At 42.4% G+C, this 17,992-nt stretch overlaps 1 protein-coding gene across 1 annotated transcript in view; it reads right to left on the bottom strand.

The window, feature by feature from the left end:
• The window catches only part of GABRB3 (gamma-aminobutyric acid type A receptor subunit beta3), a 72,426-nt gene that overhangs the window by 18,314 nt on the left and 36,120 nt on the right, over positions 1-17,992 (bottom strand). The window contains exon 4 of the mRNA XM_050796169.1: positions 5,954-6,106. Coding sequence (XP_050652126.1) covers positions 5,954-6,106 — 153 coding nt within the window. The remainder of the gene's footprint in view (positions 1-5,953; positions 6,107-17,992) is intronic.

Raw genomic sequence — 17,992 nt, 5'->3', positions numbered from 1 at the left:
TATGAGCGAGAGCTCAGTGAGACAGCCTGTGAGAAGAAAATAATTCCTACTACAATATTGGAAGCGAGAGGAATGAGGCAATGATTTTTAAAATTATTAGCCATGAGATCCAGCCCTGAGCTCAAAGAGAAAGAAATAGCTGAGCTATTCTTCTCAGGGAAGATGATCTCACAGAGCAACTTCCCTCCTCAACTAAGAAAGAATCTGTACAGAAGCTGCTTAGGAAATGTTTGCTCAAGTTAAGGGTTAGTGATTTCATTCATCTTATAGAATCCCACCATACTCCGGGGCAACTCGTCAGATCCTTTTTTTAAAAGTCGTTACGTTGAACTCTTTACATAGTATTGTATGAATGATCTCATTGTTTCCCAAACAGAGCTCAATGTAGTCTAGAACCATGTAAGGACCATATTGTGCAATTCTCCCTCCTATAGCAATAGACAAGATTCCACACTGAATCATCCGAGGCCACAGACACCGGGAGGCAAGTGAGTGACGTGCCCAGAGCTTGTTGAGTTAAGCTAAGCTGCGCTCACAGGAAAGGCACGGATCACTCCCATGCGGTAGGGTGGGATGTTAGTACTGCAGCTGACACGCTGTCTTGGAGACTGTATTTTTGAAATATTAATACGTCTCAAGGATGCAAGACAGCTTTGAGGGCTGAGCTCTTTTCTACCCATGCAACTGATGCCACTGAATGTGAAGATGTGGCTTTCAGGACCCAATAAAGTGAACAGGTTTCTCTGCATTGCTTTCTCAGGCTTTCCTCAAAAATGAGACTTTAAAAGGAGACACTCTAACCATAATCCTTCATCCTCAGTCACCCAAAACCTACATGACATCACTGAGGCCAAGAAGTAGTGCCAGCCCTACAGTTCCGCACTGCAGGATATGTACTGTGGGATGCAGCCCAGGCCATTCTGTACATGGTCCCAGCCCAGCCCTCCAGGGCAGGGTTTGAATTTACTAAGCATTCCAATTTCATCCCCCTCTGATTTCCCATCCTATCCTAGGAGGCAGCATCTCGAGGCCCACAGGGAGAAACTCGAGACTGCAGAGCTCAGCTGGCCTGGGAATGAGCTGGAGAGCAGGCTAGATAGCCCAGTCTTCCATCTCCAACACAAGCGCTCCCTCCACTGAGCCCTGAACTGCTACTAAAAGCTAAGAAGAGAACTGAAGAGTTGAGGAACTCTTTTTACATAGAACTGCAAACCATGGTTGCTGATGGAATGTACCGAAATCCAAGATGTCAGAGTATTTTAAGATTCTCTTTTAACATCACATTCATGTGCACCTGGGGACTTTTTAAAATTGAAAATGGCAATGGGATAATTACTGTTTACAAATAAATGTGAAAACACTGTGCAAATGCTACAAAATTAGGCATTCTCACCATTATTCAAAAAGTTTGTAATGTTGTTGCCACTACCGTGGTTCCCCCTTCAACGTGGATTTGGGAAGACTGAGCACTTTGCTTTAGTCACGGCTTTCCTGCTGGCTATTTTGAATGGACATGTATGACACAGGCCTCAGCAGATGTCCCAGACAATGGGCTGAAAGCACACAGGAATAGGTGCAGCCAGCACATCCCACAGGTACTCAGCCTGGTAAATGAGCTCCAGAGGGACCTGGGCTAGGACCCCGGACCCAGGCCCATCAGCACAGGCTCAGGAATCCCTGACAAAAAGATTCACAGTGACTGCTCGGGCCTTTCTAGCTTGGACCCACAGGCCACATGAGTTCTTAGCTTAAGAGGCCAACACATTTACTAACTCCTTCTGTTGCTTTACCTCCTATGTAGGAGACCGTGGATGGTGGTGTATTGTGGTGGTCCACAGCCTGTAAAGGGGAGCCACACGGCCCACACCCAAAGCCCTGCTCTGCCTCTGTGGGTCTGTAGCCATCATTTGGAGCTGCTGGAAATCTGATGGCAATGTCTGAAAAGCTCTGATGTGCCAGTAAATAGTAACTGGCACTGTTAACACTAACAACAAATAATCATATGAGTATCATCATTACAGAAACATCATTCTTCGGTAGTCTCTGGGTTTCCTGGCCTTGCCTTGACCTTCTGCTCTCTAAAGGCAAATCATCCAGCTGCGGTACAGAAAATGGCTGGGTGGTGGCTTTCGTGTTGTTTTGTACATTCACTAGGCTTGTAAGTCTTTCTATAAATTGCCAGCCTCAATTTATTTGTCATTTAGATTGTGTATGAAATATTGTATTCGAAAGTTGTATTTATAAAAATGAATACGAAATAAAATATAATTTCTTTGCATTGTTTAATCACAATATTTTGTTTCTCCCCCTCATGAAAAAAATAATCTGGCCTAAATTTTATCAGTATACATTTTTACCTTTAGAAGTACCAGTACTTTTGCAGATTGAGCATCCCTCACCTAAAAATCCAAAATCTGAAATGTTCCAAAATCTGGACCGTTTTGAGTGCTTGCATGATGCTCAAAGGAAATGCTAATTGGAGCATTTCAGATTTTGAATTTTTGGATTAGAGATGCTCAAACTCTAAGTATAATGCAGATACTCCAAAATTAGAAAAAAATCTGATTTTCAAAACACTTCTGGTACCAGGCATTTTGGATAAGGGACACCAACCAGTATTCACCAAGGGTTTTGAGGGAGGCCATCTAATGACAACTTCCCACTTTAAAGTTTGGTGGTCGTTAACGCAAACAGTTCAACGTATCTGACGGTCAGACCCTGGGCAGCAGAAGCATATCATACTGAAGCCCACAGAGCAGCCGAGGAGCACGGCTGTCGGAAGAGCCAGCGGAACAGGCCCTGAGTCCCTCCCGCGTTGAGTCCAGGTCCAATAGTGCCCACAGCCCAAGGGTGAGCCCTCCACAGAGGCCTCTGCTGAGCCCCGCCCACCCTGTCTGTGCAGAGGCTGCACCTTTATCATGCATTTAGAAGCCATGCGTATTGATCACAGTGCAGCCCCTTCGGATGAATGCAAAAAGCACTGTGAGCATTTCAAAGCTGTGCTACAAGATGAGGTGCTTGGGAAGGGGTGGCAAGAAGGGGGATTTCTCCAGTGAAAGCTCTCCAAACTACAGCTGTATCCTATGGAGCTCAGTAGCATCTTAACAGTTATGAGGGTTTCCTCAATAATAAGAGTTCATAATATTTGGTTAGCTTTCTTCTTTTCTTAAAAAAATCCATGGCTTTTATAACATAGTAGACCAAGTAACTCTTTACTGCGGTTTTATTGACACTTTAGGAATTATATGTAGTAGTTAAGGGAGAAGGTCTGGAAGTTAGACTAACTGGATTGAAATCTTTCTTCTGAAACTTGGTAATTACATGACTTCGTACCAGCTACTGAGCTTCTCTGCATCTCATTTTCGTGCTCTGTAAAACTGGGGCGATAATCCTCCGTACCCTGCTGGAATCTTCTCCAGGACAGATGACTACGTGAATGGCCTTAGCAGAGAAAGTGGCGCCCAACTATGTGATAATTTTCAGCCTTTATTATCCTGGCTGTGGTATTGATGATGATGACGTCATTCAGTGCTCCTGACACTGCGTCATAATTGTCTGAATTCGCCAACTGACGTTTCCCAGTGACTGCAGATCTGGACTCAAGTCTTGTATTGGCAGAAGGGACAGAGGGAATGCATGTGCAGGTGTCATACTCTGAGAGCTGGATCTGTTGGGTTCTTGTCTGGCCAGACCCACAGCCCTAAGATCACAGCTGCCCTCTTGACCTCGGGGTCACGCTAACTCTAATGAATATCCCCTTCACTCTGGCTCTCATGCCTGCCTCCCAGAGCACAAGTGTCAATCCTCCAATGTTGAAGCCTCAGCAACCCTAGCCAGCCCATGCCTTCATCCCAGCAAAGCCACAGAGGCCCGACTGGTTTATATTAAAAATGCTGTGTCATGAAGAAAAAGTGTGGAATCTACTTTCATATACCTTAATGAAACTGGGTTAAATGGAACTCACTTTCGGGGTAATAACAGTTTAACACCGTAGAAGGCAACACTTTACAATTAGGGCGGGACAGAATCTGTGATGGCTAGGAAATTCACATATGCACATTTTCAGTACACCCCACCCCTTGTGATGTCAGATAATCATGGCTCCTTGGTACTCATATTTCACTAATTATCGCAGTGACTGGCAAATTCTCTGCAGCAGATTCACGGCAAAGCAGTGAAATGTCAGCTTCAGCTCGGTCTCCACTTTCATAGGCCTTTTCTAGGCTTGCGGAGGGGTCCCAGCAACTTTGCATTTGTATATTTCATATTATTTTTCTTAAAAGGGGGTGCTTGAAATTGTATATGCTAACAGCTCTGCATAATTTAGATCTGCCCCTACACATGTATTGTATCTCTGAATTTTCCAAGTGAAAAGGGAAAAGAGTTTAACAAAGAGTAATCTAGTAAAACATATATGTATTTTTAAAGTAAGAGCTACATAAAGACTGACATGACTGGGGAAGATCTGCAGGCTGTAGAAAGTCCTGGAGACTTTTTTTTTTTTTTAAAGAGAACGGTGTTTATGATACCTATTAGAAATACGTAACAATTAAAACAGCACTTTCAGTTTTTTGCAGCTTTACTCTTCATAGAGTGGTTTTTTAATCCACTTAACACCCTTAGGAAGAGCTACCTGATTTTCTCAAGTCATAGTTATGTGTTATTTCCTGGGAAATAAATCTAACCTTGATTACAACTATGCAAGTCACATGTTTGTCATGCATATACACACATGTACTCACATTTTATTAGAAAAGAAAACATGTTATTCAACTTAAAGTCCTGGGAAAAGTTGGTAAACAGAAAAAGGGCTGGGTGTGGTGGCTCACGCCTATAATCCTAGTACTCTGGGAGGCTAAGGTGGGCAGATGGCTTGAGGCCAAGAGTTCAAGACCAGTCTGGGAGACACGGCGAAACACCATCTCTACAAAAAATTAAAACATTAGCCAAGTGTGGTGGTGTGTGTGTCTGTTGTCCCCCGTATCCAGGAGGTAGAGTTGAGAGGATCACTTGAGTTCAGGAGGTTGAGGCTGCAGTGAGCCGTAATCATAATTGTGCCACTGCACTCTAGCTTGGGTGACAGAGTGAGACCCTGTCTCAAAAAAAAAGAAAAGAACAGGAAAGAAGGGATAACTGGAACCCTGAATTCTTATGTTTTTTTGTAAGGCGTTTTGCTAGATAATGCGTTGATAATTCTTTTCCATCAATTTTTATAAGTACTATTGACTTTCACTTTCAGGAAATAAATTCAACCCCACCCAAAGGGATGGACAGAAGATTGCCCAACAGCTCTGTACTTATGTAAATGTATTTAAATAATTATTTTGTCGATGCCGTTTCATATTAATCAGCTGAGTAGAGAATAATGTTTCTGAAAATACAAGCCTTCCCTTAATAACCAAAATGCTAAAAATAATATTGGAACCTATAGTACATATTGTACATCAGCTAATAATCCAGTTGTCAAATAACCAACGGTCAGAAAAGATCACCAGAGCCTTTGGGAACCATTCAGAATTGAATTCTACATTTTAGTGCTCATTACATTGTGCAATTCCAATTCTATGCTGTAATATTTGACTATTTTTCTGACTTATAAAAGAAGAATGCACAATTAATCAAGTCTTCTTTCTGGGCCATGGAATAATTTTGAACAGGAGATGTTAATCCTTGCTTTAAAATTAGTGTCAAAACTAGTTTTATCATGCAAATATTCTGCAAGCATATTTTCCCTTTCATGGGCATGAAAATTCACATTTGAGCCTTATAATTAAATTAACACATCAAGGGAATCGTGCGTGAAATTAGTGTTTCAAGATAAAAAGTGACTATATGGGCAACGCTTGTGTCACGATGTCAAAAAATGGTAGTTGAACTACAGCCTTTGAACTGTCTGAATCCTGTAATGATACGGTTACTTTACATTTAAATATCACTTAAAAATAGCACATACCGAGGGCGACTCTAGCGGCAGATGCATCATAATTGATCCAGAAGGACACCCACGACAGAATTGTTATCAGTATAGAGGGCATGTACGTCTGAAGAATGAAGTATCCAATGTTCCTCTTCAACCGAAAGCTCAGTGACAGTCGAGGATAGGCACCTACGGGAAACAGACAAGGATATTACACCAGAGGAACGACACGGCAGACTAAAGACTTTGCTTTGACTTCCACAGGTCAACAACATGCAATGGAAAAGTCTGTGAATGAAGGGGTGGTCCACCACCAAGCAGTTTGCTTCTGTCTGCTAGCGGTCTTTATAGAAGAATCAGGAGGGGGGTGCTTTTTGGTCTATTTGTAAGATAGTGATGAGGATGCTCTTCTGAGGCTACATACTCAGTTGAGAACCTGGAAAAACTTAGAAGTTTTTAGCTTAGAATCCAGAATAACGCCAAATGTCTTGTTTATTCTTTAATGGATGACTATTCCCTTCTTCCTTGTAGACAGGGGAGATGTGGCTCAAGGCTTTACTGGGCAAGAAAGGCTTTGACCAGTTGTCCTTTCAGCCCACCTGGAGTTCAGCCCTGAACACACATGTTGGAGGCATGGTCCCTAGAGTGACTGGGCTGGCCCAGGGGCACCCTAAGAACAAGAGAGGCAGAGAAGCAAGTCCAGTCCCGGAGAAAGCAGCTGTGCACACTGACGGCATCCGCTTCGGCCACAGAAAAGGCGTCAACGAGAGCGCGGAGGAGCGCCCATCTGCTTTCTTGTCCACGAGTCCCAGTATTAATTCTCAGATGTGAACGTTCCACTCCACACACTTTGGAATCCTACCACACCACCAGGACAGAGTGAGAAAATATCCTGCCACATTCAGCACTGTATTTGCCTTTTCTCTCTTATTTCGTTTTTCTTTCCTTTTGTTTTTTTGAGATGGAGTCTCGCGTTGTCGCCCTGGCTGGAGTGCAGTGGCATGATCTCGGCTCACTAAAACCTCCACCTCCCAGGTTCAAGCGATTCTCCTGCCTCAGCCTCCCAAGTAGCTGGGACTACGGGTGCCCACCACCATGCCCAGCTAGTTTTTTTTTTGTTGTTTGTTTGTTTGTTTTTGGTATTTTTAGCAGAGACAGGGTTTCACCACATTGGCCAGGCTGGTCTTGAACTCCTGACCTTGTGATCCGCCTGCCTCGGCCTCTCAAAGTTCTGGGATTACAGGTGCGAGCCACTGCACCTGGCCTATTTTGTTTTTCTTAGAGCAAGGCAAGTGTGGCCTTTGTTTCCCCCTGTTCGTTTCAACAGGCCACTTTCTCAGTTCCAATCCTCCCGCTCCTTGTTTGCTGGATTCTGATGGAGCTGCCTGAGAGCCCGCCAGTGAGAACCCAATGACCCTCTCTAATCAGCTCCTCCGACTGCTCCCCGACACTGGCAGGTGCCTTCTTTCTGAAGCCGCCCACACCCTAAACTCCAAGAGGCCTCACCTTTCCTGATCTCCTCCTACTCCAAGCCTGGCAGGCTCCTATTCTCCTCCTGCCCCTAAGTATATGCATTCTTCAGACTTTATTCCACGTCCCTTTCTGTGTCTGTCCCTAGATTATTCTCTTTGGCAGTCTGATTCACTCGTATGACTATTACCATTATGCAGGAGATGAACGATTTTATCTCCAGGCCTCCTACCTTTAGCATCAACCACATTTGCAGCCAGGATTATATAAAAGAGAAAAGAAATCACCAAACATACCCAGCTCTTCAAGGCTGACAGTCTCGGAAATTTCCTCCAGTCTTTGTGTGTGTCTGTGTAGAATTTCTCATACACAGCTCTGATCAAATGCATATATCCCATGTCATCATAGCATACAATTTTTTAGAGTTGCTACAAATTATTTGTAAACACAATTTTCGTTTCTTCCTAATGATCCATCAAATATCGACACAAGGACTCTATAAATATAAATTCCTGAATGCTGTAGATTTAGGTGTTTTCAATTTTTATAAAACTATAAATAGTACTCTTAAGGATATATTTGTGCAGAGCTATTTTTCTACATTGAGACTTATTTCTTGAGGATGAATATGCCAAAGGAGGGACTGGTAGGCCAAGGTTTAAAGCTTTTGATAAATATTGTCAAATTACTTTGCAAATGTATCACACCAAGGTATGCCACTGCCACTATCAGCAGATTAATAAAAGTACCTAGTGCACCTTGCAAATACGACAATATCATACATTATCTCTTATAAATGGGCTTTGCTAAATCCCTTGGGAAAACCTTGTGCTTTCAACGACTTTTTAAAAAATTGAATACTTCCTAAATGTTTGTTTGTTCTCTGTATTTAATCTTATAAATTATCTGATTACTCATTTATTTTTCTCATTTCTCTTTCCTCTGATGGCTTTTACCTTTTCATTGAAACACTTTATATGCTAATCCTTGCTTGTATTCTCTGCAAGCATTTTCCCAGTTGTCAGTTTGTAAAGCTTGTAACAGCTTTGAGTGGAGGACATACAGATCCCTAACTTTCTGTATGCAATTACATCTATCCATTTCACTTTTTCCCTCGTGACTGTTAAAACTTGCGTTTAGCCTTCGGTAAGTTCACAATACAGATCTACCTGCAAATCTATTTTTAGGGGTGGCAGTTATTTCAGTGTTTGACATGAGGTGAAAACATACATGGATTTTGGTTCCACAAACAGCAAACCGGTTTCTCCAACACCATCAGTAGAATGAGGCTTCCTTTCATAACACATTTCACACAGTTCTGTTGTTTTTAGACTCCGTTTCTTGTAAATGTGGATCATGGGCATGATGCACCACGCGCGGGTGCCAGACCCTCCTCGCGGGCCTCCTCCCAGTTCTGGGCCTTGTGCAACTTAGGCACATTCAGGAAACACGGAAACGATGCTCACTGTCATGCCACACTCAAAATCTCCTACGGCTCATTACTTCCCACAAACATCAAAACACGCATCCAGGAAATTTAGTTTCTCCATCTTTTCCCAATTTAACTTCAGTTTTATTTTCCACCATGTTTCTGCTTTAAGCATCACATTTCTTCAGTCAAAGAGGTTCTCACTGCCTCAAAATATTCGTCTCTATTTCCTGCCTCTGCTGACTCACATCCCGGTTTTGAAGACGTGTCTTTCCTTATCCACACCTCAAGGTCTTGGTCAAAGCCCCATCTTCCATGAATCCTTTCTTTTTCCTCCTTCCAAATGTAAGTAATCACCCTCTTGAATTTTCTCATTATTCATATTATTATAATTATAAACATTTACCAAGGTGAGATCTTCCTTAATAAGCCGTACAGTCCCCAGGGCAGAATTTGTGAGGTATTTTTTTTATATACTACAATGCCTAGGTAAATGTCAAAACCATCGTAGGTTCTGAATAAATACTTCTGAATGCTGAATGAATGAAAATAGGAGTATTTAGTTTCTCTATGTGAATCTTTAGTTGAGCTTAATACACAAAATGCTCAACATCGTTATTGAATTGTAGCTTGAAATCCCATGGCAACTTCAATATCTTTACTGAAGTAACTTCAATACTAGCTCTTAATTTGCAATTTCATGGCAACCTCAGACCTTTCTTAGCACTTATTTGCTTCTCTTTGCTTCAAGTACATCTTACTATAATCCACCATACATGGAACAGTCTCTGTATCAGTCAGAACATGATGGCTTATGCTACAGTAACAAATAGCCCCCAAATCTCTGTAGTTTGTAACAAAAATTTTTCTTATAAACAATATATCCACTTAGCTCCCTCTGTTTGCAACTCTGTTGGCCTCTGTGGTAGAAGGGCTGTACACACTTCCCGTCATATTTCTGTGGCCAGAGCAAGTCTCATCGCCAACTGTTATGTCAGGAGAATGGGAACGTTTAATCCTCCCCCAGAGAAGAGCAGCAAATATTTTTGAATGATAATGCAATTTACTATATCCTCCAACTTTCCATTTGCCAAGTCAACTTTCTTAAACATTTTCCAAAGTACATCTTCAGGGAAACTGTGGGCAGTAGAAACCAATATTGACACCCATGCAATGCCATGACCGTACAGTCAAACAAACACTTGGAAGATCATTAGGGATCTTGAGGAGGAGAATACGAAACTGATTTCAAAAACACATTCATCTCTGGAAATTCACCAAGATACTCATTGACACAGAATTTGGAATTAAGAAAATATACCATTTTCTTTTGTATTTATTTAGCAAATACATTCTATTTGTTAAAAATAAAATGCCTTTGGGAGGCCGAAGTGGGTGGATCGCGAGGTCAGGAGATCGAGACCATCTTGGCCAACATGGTGAAATCCCGTCTCTACTAATAACACAAAAATTAGCTGGGTGTGGTGGTGTATGCCTGTAATCCCAGCTACTCAGGAAGCTGAGGCAAGAGATTGCTTGAACCTGGGAGGCGGAGGTTGCAGTGAGCTGAGATAGAGCTACTGCACTCCAGCTTGGCGAAAGAGTGAGACTCCATCTCAAAAAGAAAAAAAAAAAAAGGAAAATGTCATTTCCAATTAGCAAAATGTTTAGGTATTCAGCATATGCCCCACACATCCCAGTCTCTGAAGTGGAAACAGTGAGTGGGGCAAACAACGAAGATGAATAAAAGCACAGTTCACCCTCCGAACTGTTAGTAGCTCCTGACCCATGTCAGACAGATTCATTCAGAACTGGCCTCCATAAAGCTGTGCCATGCACTATCCTGGAGGTATAAAAATATGCAGGGCACATGACTCAGTGATTTAGGAGAGGTTTCACGGTGTAGGCACCTCTGGTGTATGAGACGGTCATGGGTGAATAGGACTCCTTCAGGCAGGGAGGAAGGCGAGCTTTCAAGCTAACGGACCCAGCAGAGCCGTCCAAGATGCCATGAGACAGAGACCTCACAGGGTTAGTCAACCTAGTAATTATCTGACGTAGTAGATCCATTCTGCTAGGCAAAGGCTCTTCCCATTTGATGTGCATCTTAAAGAGTGCATGAAAGTATTTTTGTAGCTCTGGTAGACAAGGTCCTTACACTGGCAGGATGGAATGCCATGAAATATGCTGTATCTATGTGGAAAACTCCCAAGTGATCACAGCCAGTGGCTAATATTTTAAAGTTGAGAAGTAATGAGTCAGCCGCACTACGACATCCCCTTTAAAACGAAACGGAAGCTTGAATTTACAACTGAAATGCGCTGAAGCCCTAATGTCTGCGTGCCAATGCAGATGTGGTCAGGTCCCCAGGCAGACGCTGAGCCAGCAGATAGAGGCACAGTCCCCGGGCACAAGTGCATTGTTCCAACGCAGGGATTCCTTGGCAAAACTACCTAGTGAAGATGCTGATCCCAGCCCTTTCTCCCCATATGCAGTTACCGTTATGCCAAAAACACGGCTCTGGATCTCTAATCCAGCCTGAATTTATATTATTCTCTAGGCATTAATGTTTTTGAAGAACTCATTAAAAATGCAGACACAGAGGGTCATGGCAGCTTTGTAGAGCACTAAGAGCCACTCAAATGCATCTGTGAACTAAGAAGCTGGTATTTTAGCAGCTGCAGCAGAGTTCACTCATCACATGTTCCTCTTCCCAGCAAGGCCGCCATGGTGGGGCACTCCCACAGCAGCCCGGGAAGCTTTGTGAGCTCTCACTTAGAGGCTTTCTGGGCCCATTATCATGCTATGTGATTCATTTATCATCTAGATGCAGCCTAAAATTTAAAATAGTCTTTCTAATTCTTATTCCCATTACTAGTCACCTTATTATATGTTGAAAAAATCTATTAAAAAAAGGAAATATATGAAATAGAAAAGAGAAAGAAGAAAAATGGGATTGGGGTTTTAAAAAAAAGTGTTTCAAATATTGTCTCAACCAGGCAATGAATCCTTTCTAACCCTCCACAGAAAAACCAGCACTGAACCATATAACAGTGCAGCAAAGAACAGGGATGGTTGTTTGAACAATCCAGCCCCACCGTTATTTGGGATACTCGTTTTTGAGAAGGTTACTATCCTCTCTTTCCTTGTGTGTAAAATCAAGGCAAGAATACCTTAAGTGGCAAAAAATTAAATTACACTTCATAAAAATTAAAAACAGTTAGTTATGCTCCAAAGTGTACCATCAAGACAACCTACAGAATGGGAGAAAATATTTGCAAATCATGTATCTGATAAGGAACTTATATCCAAAATACATAAAGAATGTGGCTGGGTGGATGGCTCATGCCTGCAATCTCAGCATTTTGGGAGGCCAGGACAGGAGGATTGCTTGAACCCAGGAGTTCAAGACCAGCCTGGGCAACATAGTGAGACCCCATCTTTACAAAAATAAAAATACAAAACTTAGCTGGGCATGGTGGCACACGCCTATAGTCCCAGGAAATTAGGAGGCTGAGATGAGAGGATCGCTTGAGCCCAGGAGATTGAGGCTGTAGTGAGCCAAGATTGTACCACTGCACTCCAGCCTGGGTGACAGACTAAGACCCTGTCTCGAAGAAAAGAATGCTTACAAAAAAGACAAATAACTGAATTTGTTTAATTGGGAAGAGGTTTTGAATAGATATTTTTCCAAAGATAGAGAAACAGCCAAAAAAGCATAAGAAAAGATGGTCAGCATCATTAGTCATTAGGGAAATGCAAGTCAAGACCACAGTGAGATACCATACCATACCCTCTAGGACGGCCACAATAAAAAAGACAGAAAATAACTAGTGCTTGTGAGGATATGGAGAAATAATTGGAACCCTCCTATACTTCCAGTAGGAATATTATCAGGCCACCACTTTAGAAAATAGTCTGACAGTTCCTCAAAAGGATGTTACCCTATATGACCCAGGAATTCCACTCCTAAGTATATGAGTTAATTTCCTAAAAGAAATGAAAACATATACATACACTAAAACTTATAACTGAATGTTCACAGCAGACTTATAGCTAGTAGCCCAAAGGGGAAACAAGCCAAATGTTCATAAGCTGATGAACGGATAAAGAAATTGCAGTGTATTTCTTCAGCAATAACATGGACTGAAGTACTGACTCATGACACAACACGGATGAACCTTGAAAATGTCATGCTAAGTGAAAGACCCAGACATGCAAGACCACACGAATGATTCCGCTGACACGGAGTGGAAGAGACTGCAGAGACAAATCCAAAGAAACAGAAAGATTCGTGGTTGTCTAGGGCTGGGAGAAAGGGGAAGAGATTGCTAGTGGATACGGGGCCTTCTTTCTTGGGTGATAAAAATATTCTAAAATCGATTTTGGTCATGGTTGCACAACTCTGCAAATATACTAAACACCACTGAATCTGCCTTTCAAATGGGTAAATTGTATGGTATGTGAATTGTATCTCAATAGATCCGTTACAAGGAAAAAAATGTTTACTACGTGTATTTTTACCGGCAATCAAATTCACATCAACTATGAAACACACTATCTGACCCAAAGTACACACTCGATAAATACAAGTTACTTCTTTCTTTTCTTTTTCTCCTACTTTGGTGCCTTCTCTGTTCATGATTCTGTAATCGGGGCTTTCACCGTTGAGCATGGTTTTAAATGTTTGCTGGAGGTCTTAAAGGCAATTGAAAAGGATGAAGGTAGTTAAAAACTCTTTCTGCAAAAAGATTTAAGGTAATGAATTTCTGAAGAAATCTGTTTTCTGTAATGAGACATGCTTCATATGTCAGGAGCACTTGTAAAGAGTGATGTCACAGCAAAAAGAGTATACAGTTGAGCTCTGCTTTGGCCCTGGGAGTGAGCATGCTCTGGCCCAGCATTTTGGACTGAGAGACTAGGGATTGTAACTGGCCAGGAAGCACAGGTGAATTGTCTCTAAAGATGCCTGTAACCAAAGTCAGTGGGGAAAAAAGAAATAGAATTTTTTCTCTGGAATTTAAGGTCAAATTAAATTACAAATAAAAGACAGATAGTAATTCCTCCTTTTAATGTTTCATCTATCTTTTCTGTACCTCTAGTAGATGGTATTTGCAGACTGAATTGGCAATAATTGGATCCCAGGCTTTAGTTAAGCAGCCTAAAGCCTGGAGTTCACACATGGACTCTTAAAGAGAAACCTGAGTGCATGTATCAACAAACACCGTGACAGGTGGACTTTTAAAAAAATTTATAATTTGTCATGATCATTAATAAGAAAGTAAAGCAATATTTTGAAAATTGAGTTTTGAAAAAAAAGAGAATTCACATGTCTTAGCTGAAATGCCTCATCATTATCCATTTTGCCTCCTCCTCTTTTTCTTCCAATCTTAGCCAAAGTATTCTGAAATAAAGTTAGAATGTATCACTGTCCAAATGTACCACAGAAAAAAGGAAGAGAAAGACAGACATCACAAAATTAAAGAAGCATATTAAATCATCTGTTCTCCACATATCTTGCGAAAATCTCTTTCCGTTCAAAGACAACTCTGAAGTTACGAGTAAATTTCAGATTTGGCAAAAACTGTATATCCCAAATTTTGCTCGTGAGCACGACGCATTTTCAAGACCCGTACAAAAGCTGAAGTTTCAATCTGTTGATCAGTGTGTTCACAGCGGTATTTGAGGAGCTCTTTGGTTTTCAGCTGAATATGTTTGTTGAAATAAATTTAATTCAGTATTTCTTTTAACCTGATCCCGTATCTGTCTGTTATGCAAGCGCTTGGCTCACGTTTTCACAGCTTGAAACTGTTACAGCCAAAGGCTCAAATATCCTGACTGAGCTTTATAGTGCTTTCTTCAACAACAGAGTATTCGAATAAATGTTTCCTCTTTATCGTGTTTTCAGAAAATTACAGAATTTCCTGCAATGAAATTTTAAAAAAGGTTTCCTAAATTTTCTTTTTTTTTCACGCTCATGTATTAGTAGCCCAAACGAAGCCAGAATTACATATTGAAACAACTGGAAACTTTTCTGAAAAAAATAAAGAGGGGTGAAAAATAAACCACGGTGTTAGGGTATTATAGAATATACTGAAAATGACTGGAAAAAATGGACAGAATTTAAATAAATCTGCTTGAAGATTTATTTAAATCTGGAGAGATTTCAATGGAGAGATAACAAGCCAGTAAAGAGTCTGTATCAAGATGTGGGAGAGAAAGAAAACAGAGAGAAGAGCCCCATGTTTCACGTACCTGCAGTTTCCATAAGGGAAAGATGAGAAGCGAATTAGGACATCCAAGACTCAGGGGACTAAGGGGGCAGACGCTGGACACAGAGGCCATCAAGAAGGGGCCGCGTTAAACCTCCTACAGCTTGGGTTGGGTATTCTTACACAAAGAGTTTTGCTCAAGATGTGAAGATAAACCAGACGGACTCATGCATGCTCAAAGACTGAGCCTGAACTCAGAATTACTCATACCCCAGAAAGTAGATGAAGCTTATCCTAGATTGCTAATGCCTCCAGCTGTCTACTAGAAGCAAGCTCAGATCCTCTCTAAAAGATACACCAAAAGAGCATTGCCAGCATGAAGCTTGAGAAGAAAATGAAAAGCAACATACGGAAAGAAATGAGCAAGATAGACAAGATAGGATGACAAGATCAGATATATGTGTAATCAGGGTTCTAGAAGAAGAGAGAATGGGGCAGAGGCAGCCCTTGAAGAGATGATGGCCAGTGATGCTCCAAAACCTCAGACAGACATCAAACCAGAGACTCAAGAAGGTCCATAAACTCCAAGAATGGCCAGGTGCAGAGGCTCACGACTGCAATCCTAGCACTTTGGGAGGCTGAGGTGGGCAGATCACTTGAGGTCAGGAGTTCGAGACCAGCCTGGCCAACATGGTGAAACCCCGTCTCTACTAAAAGTACAAAATTTAGCCGGGCCTGGTGGCACATGCTTGCAATTCCAGTTACTAGGGAGGCTGAGGCAGGAGAATAGCTTGAACCCAGGAGGCGGAGTTTGCCGTGAGTGAAGATCATGCCACTGCACTCCAGCCTGAGTGACGGAGTGAGATTTTGTCTGAAAAAAAAAACAAACAAAAACACAAAACAAAACAAAACAAACAAAAAACTCCAAGAATAATAATCACAGAAAAAGCTGCAACTTGGTACATCATAATGATGCCCATGAAAACCAAAGGCAAAGAGAAAAATCACAAAGTCATCTGCAGGGGGAGAAAAACAAGTTACAGTCATGCCCCTCATAACAACCTGTAGGTCAATGGACGGGATCCCTTAAGATTATAGAGGAGCTGAAAACTTCCTACTGCCTAGTGACATCATAGTCTGGTCCTAATAAACTTTCAGAGTGTTCGTTCTTTTCTAGTTACCCCCCAGCTTTTTTTGGGGAGACAGCATCTTGCAGGCTGCAGTGCAGTGGTACAATCAGAGTTCACTGCAGCCTCAACTCCTGGGTTCAAGCCGTCCTCCCACTTCAGCCTCCTGAATAGCTGGGACCACAGATGCTGCCACCATGGCCTGACTAATCTTTTATTATTTATTTATTTATTTATAGTTTTTGAGACAGAGTCTCGCTCTGTCGCCCAGGCTGGAGTGCAGTGGCACGATCTTGGCTCACTGCAACCTCCGCCTCCTGGGTTCACGCCATTCTCCTGCCTTAGCCTCCTGAGTAGCTAGGACTACAGGTGCCCGCCACCACGCCTGGATAATTTTCTGTATTTTTAGTAGAGACGGGGTTTCACCGTGTTAGCCAGGATGGTCTTGATCTCCTGACCTCGTGATCTAACCACCTCAGCCTCCCAAGGTGCTGGGATTACAGGCGTGAGCCACCGTGCCCAGCCTAATCTTCTTTTTTTTTTTTCTAGAGGTGAGTCCTCACTGTGTTTCACAGGCTGGGCAGGGTCACCTGTGGCCTCAGGTGACCCTCCTGCCTTGGCCTCCCAAAGCACTGGGATTACTGGTGTGAGCCACTGTGCCCAGCCTCTAATCTCTTTTCCTGGGAATACTCTGTCAGGCCAGAAAGTCCTTCAATCCTGTTTACTAGTCGCATTCTTATTAATTGAGAATACTTGTGGAAAGGAAAATAAATCAGGATAATATTTAACATTAAAATATTTTTAAAACATTGCAACTTAGGCCATTTCTTCATGCGTAGGTGAATTAGAATAATTTTAAAGTGCAAGCTTTTGAAAGTTGGGAGGTTTTGTAACTGACTGATTGGGACCCCTTGGGCTACACCCAGTAAATGCAGGACTCAGTCCGTGCTGGGAGGAAGACGCAATCCTGCATTCTGATGGCCCCATGGGTCTGTGAATAGTTAGGTATTCTGCCACATACCTGTAGTGTCTGTTTTCTCCAGACATTTTTAGGATGTGTTCTAACACATACAGGCTGAAAAGACACGGATTGCACCTGGAGAACGGTGGTTCTAAGTGCTTTCAAGTTAGTGGATTCAGGGTCATTCTAAGTGGCTGTCCCCCTTGGAAGCAGGACACCCTCTACAAACACCTCACCCACCTTTCTAATGAGGCTGCACGAAAATGCAGTAAGAAATTCGCATGGCAGCACCCTCATGGCCATCTCTGCAACTTTCTAGGCAAAGGCTGCACAGACAGGACTACTCCACAGTGAGTATACTAGTCTCTGTTCTGAACAGACCCTCAGCTCACACCACCCAGGGCATGGAACACTTTGAAACCCAGTTTTAGAAGGAATACACCATTTTTTTCAATGCCTCACGGGCCAGCGTTCTTGGTTGTGGACACTATTTCTTAATGATAAGTCCATGTTCCTGCTGGCTCTCATTCCTCCTTGAGGTCAGCCTCTCAGTGCGTCTTCTCCGGAGAATGCAGGGACATCTGCAAGGCCTCCTGAGGCAGAGGATAAAGTGATGCTGCATTAAAAAAACGACCTGATCGGTGTCTTAAAAATTTGGGCTTTTACATCGACTTATCATGTACTTCGGCTCCTAGGGGCTGGGGTGGAGAGGGAACGTTGGTGACGGCCTTGACTGATCAATTACTTACTCACTGACAACGGCCACACACTCAGGACACACTGGGCATTACTCAAGAGGAGGGCGGGGAGCGGATGAACCACACATGACTGATACGGGTTCCTCCTCAGGGAGGTGTGTCCTTGCAGATGCAGGTG

This window comes from Macaca thibetana, chromosome 7 (genome assembly GCF_024542745.1).
Source record: "Macaca thibetana thibetana isolate TM-01 chromosome 7, ASM2454274v1, whole genome shotgun sequence".
In the NCBI taxonomy this organism is placed as follows: Eukaryota; Metazoa; Chordata; class Mammalia; order Primates; family Cercopithecidae; genus Macaca; species Macaca thibetana.
This window is presented reverse-complemented; position numbering and strand designations above follow the sequence as displayed.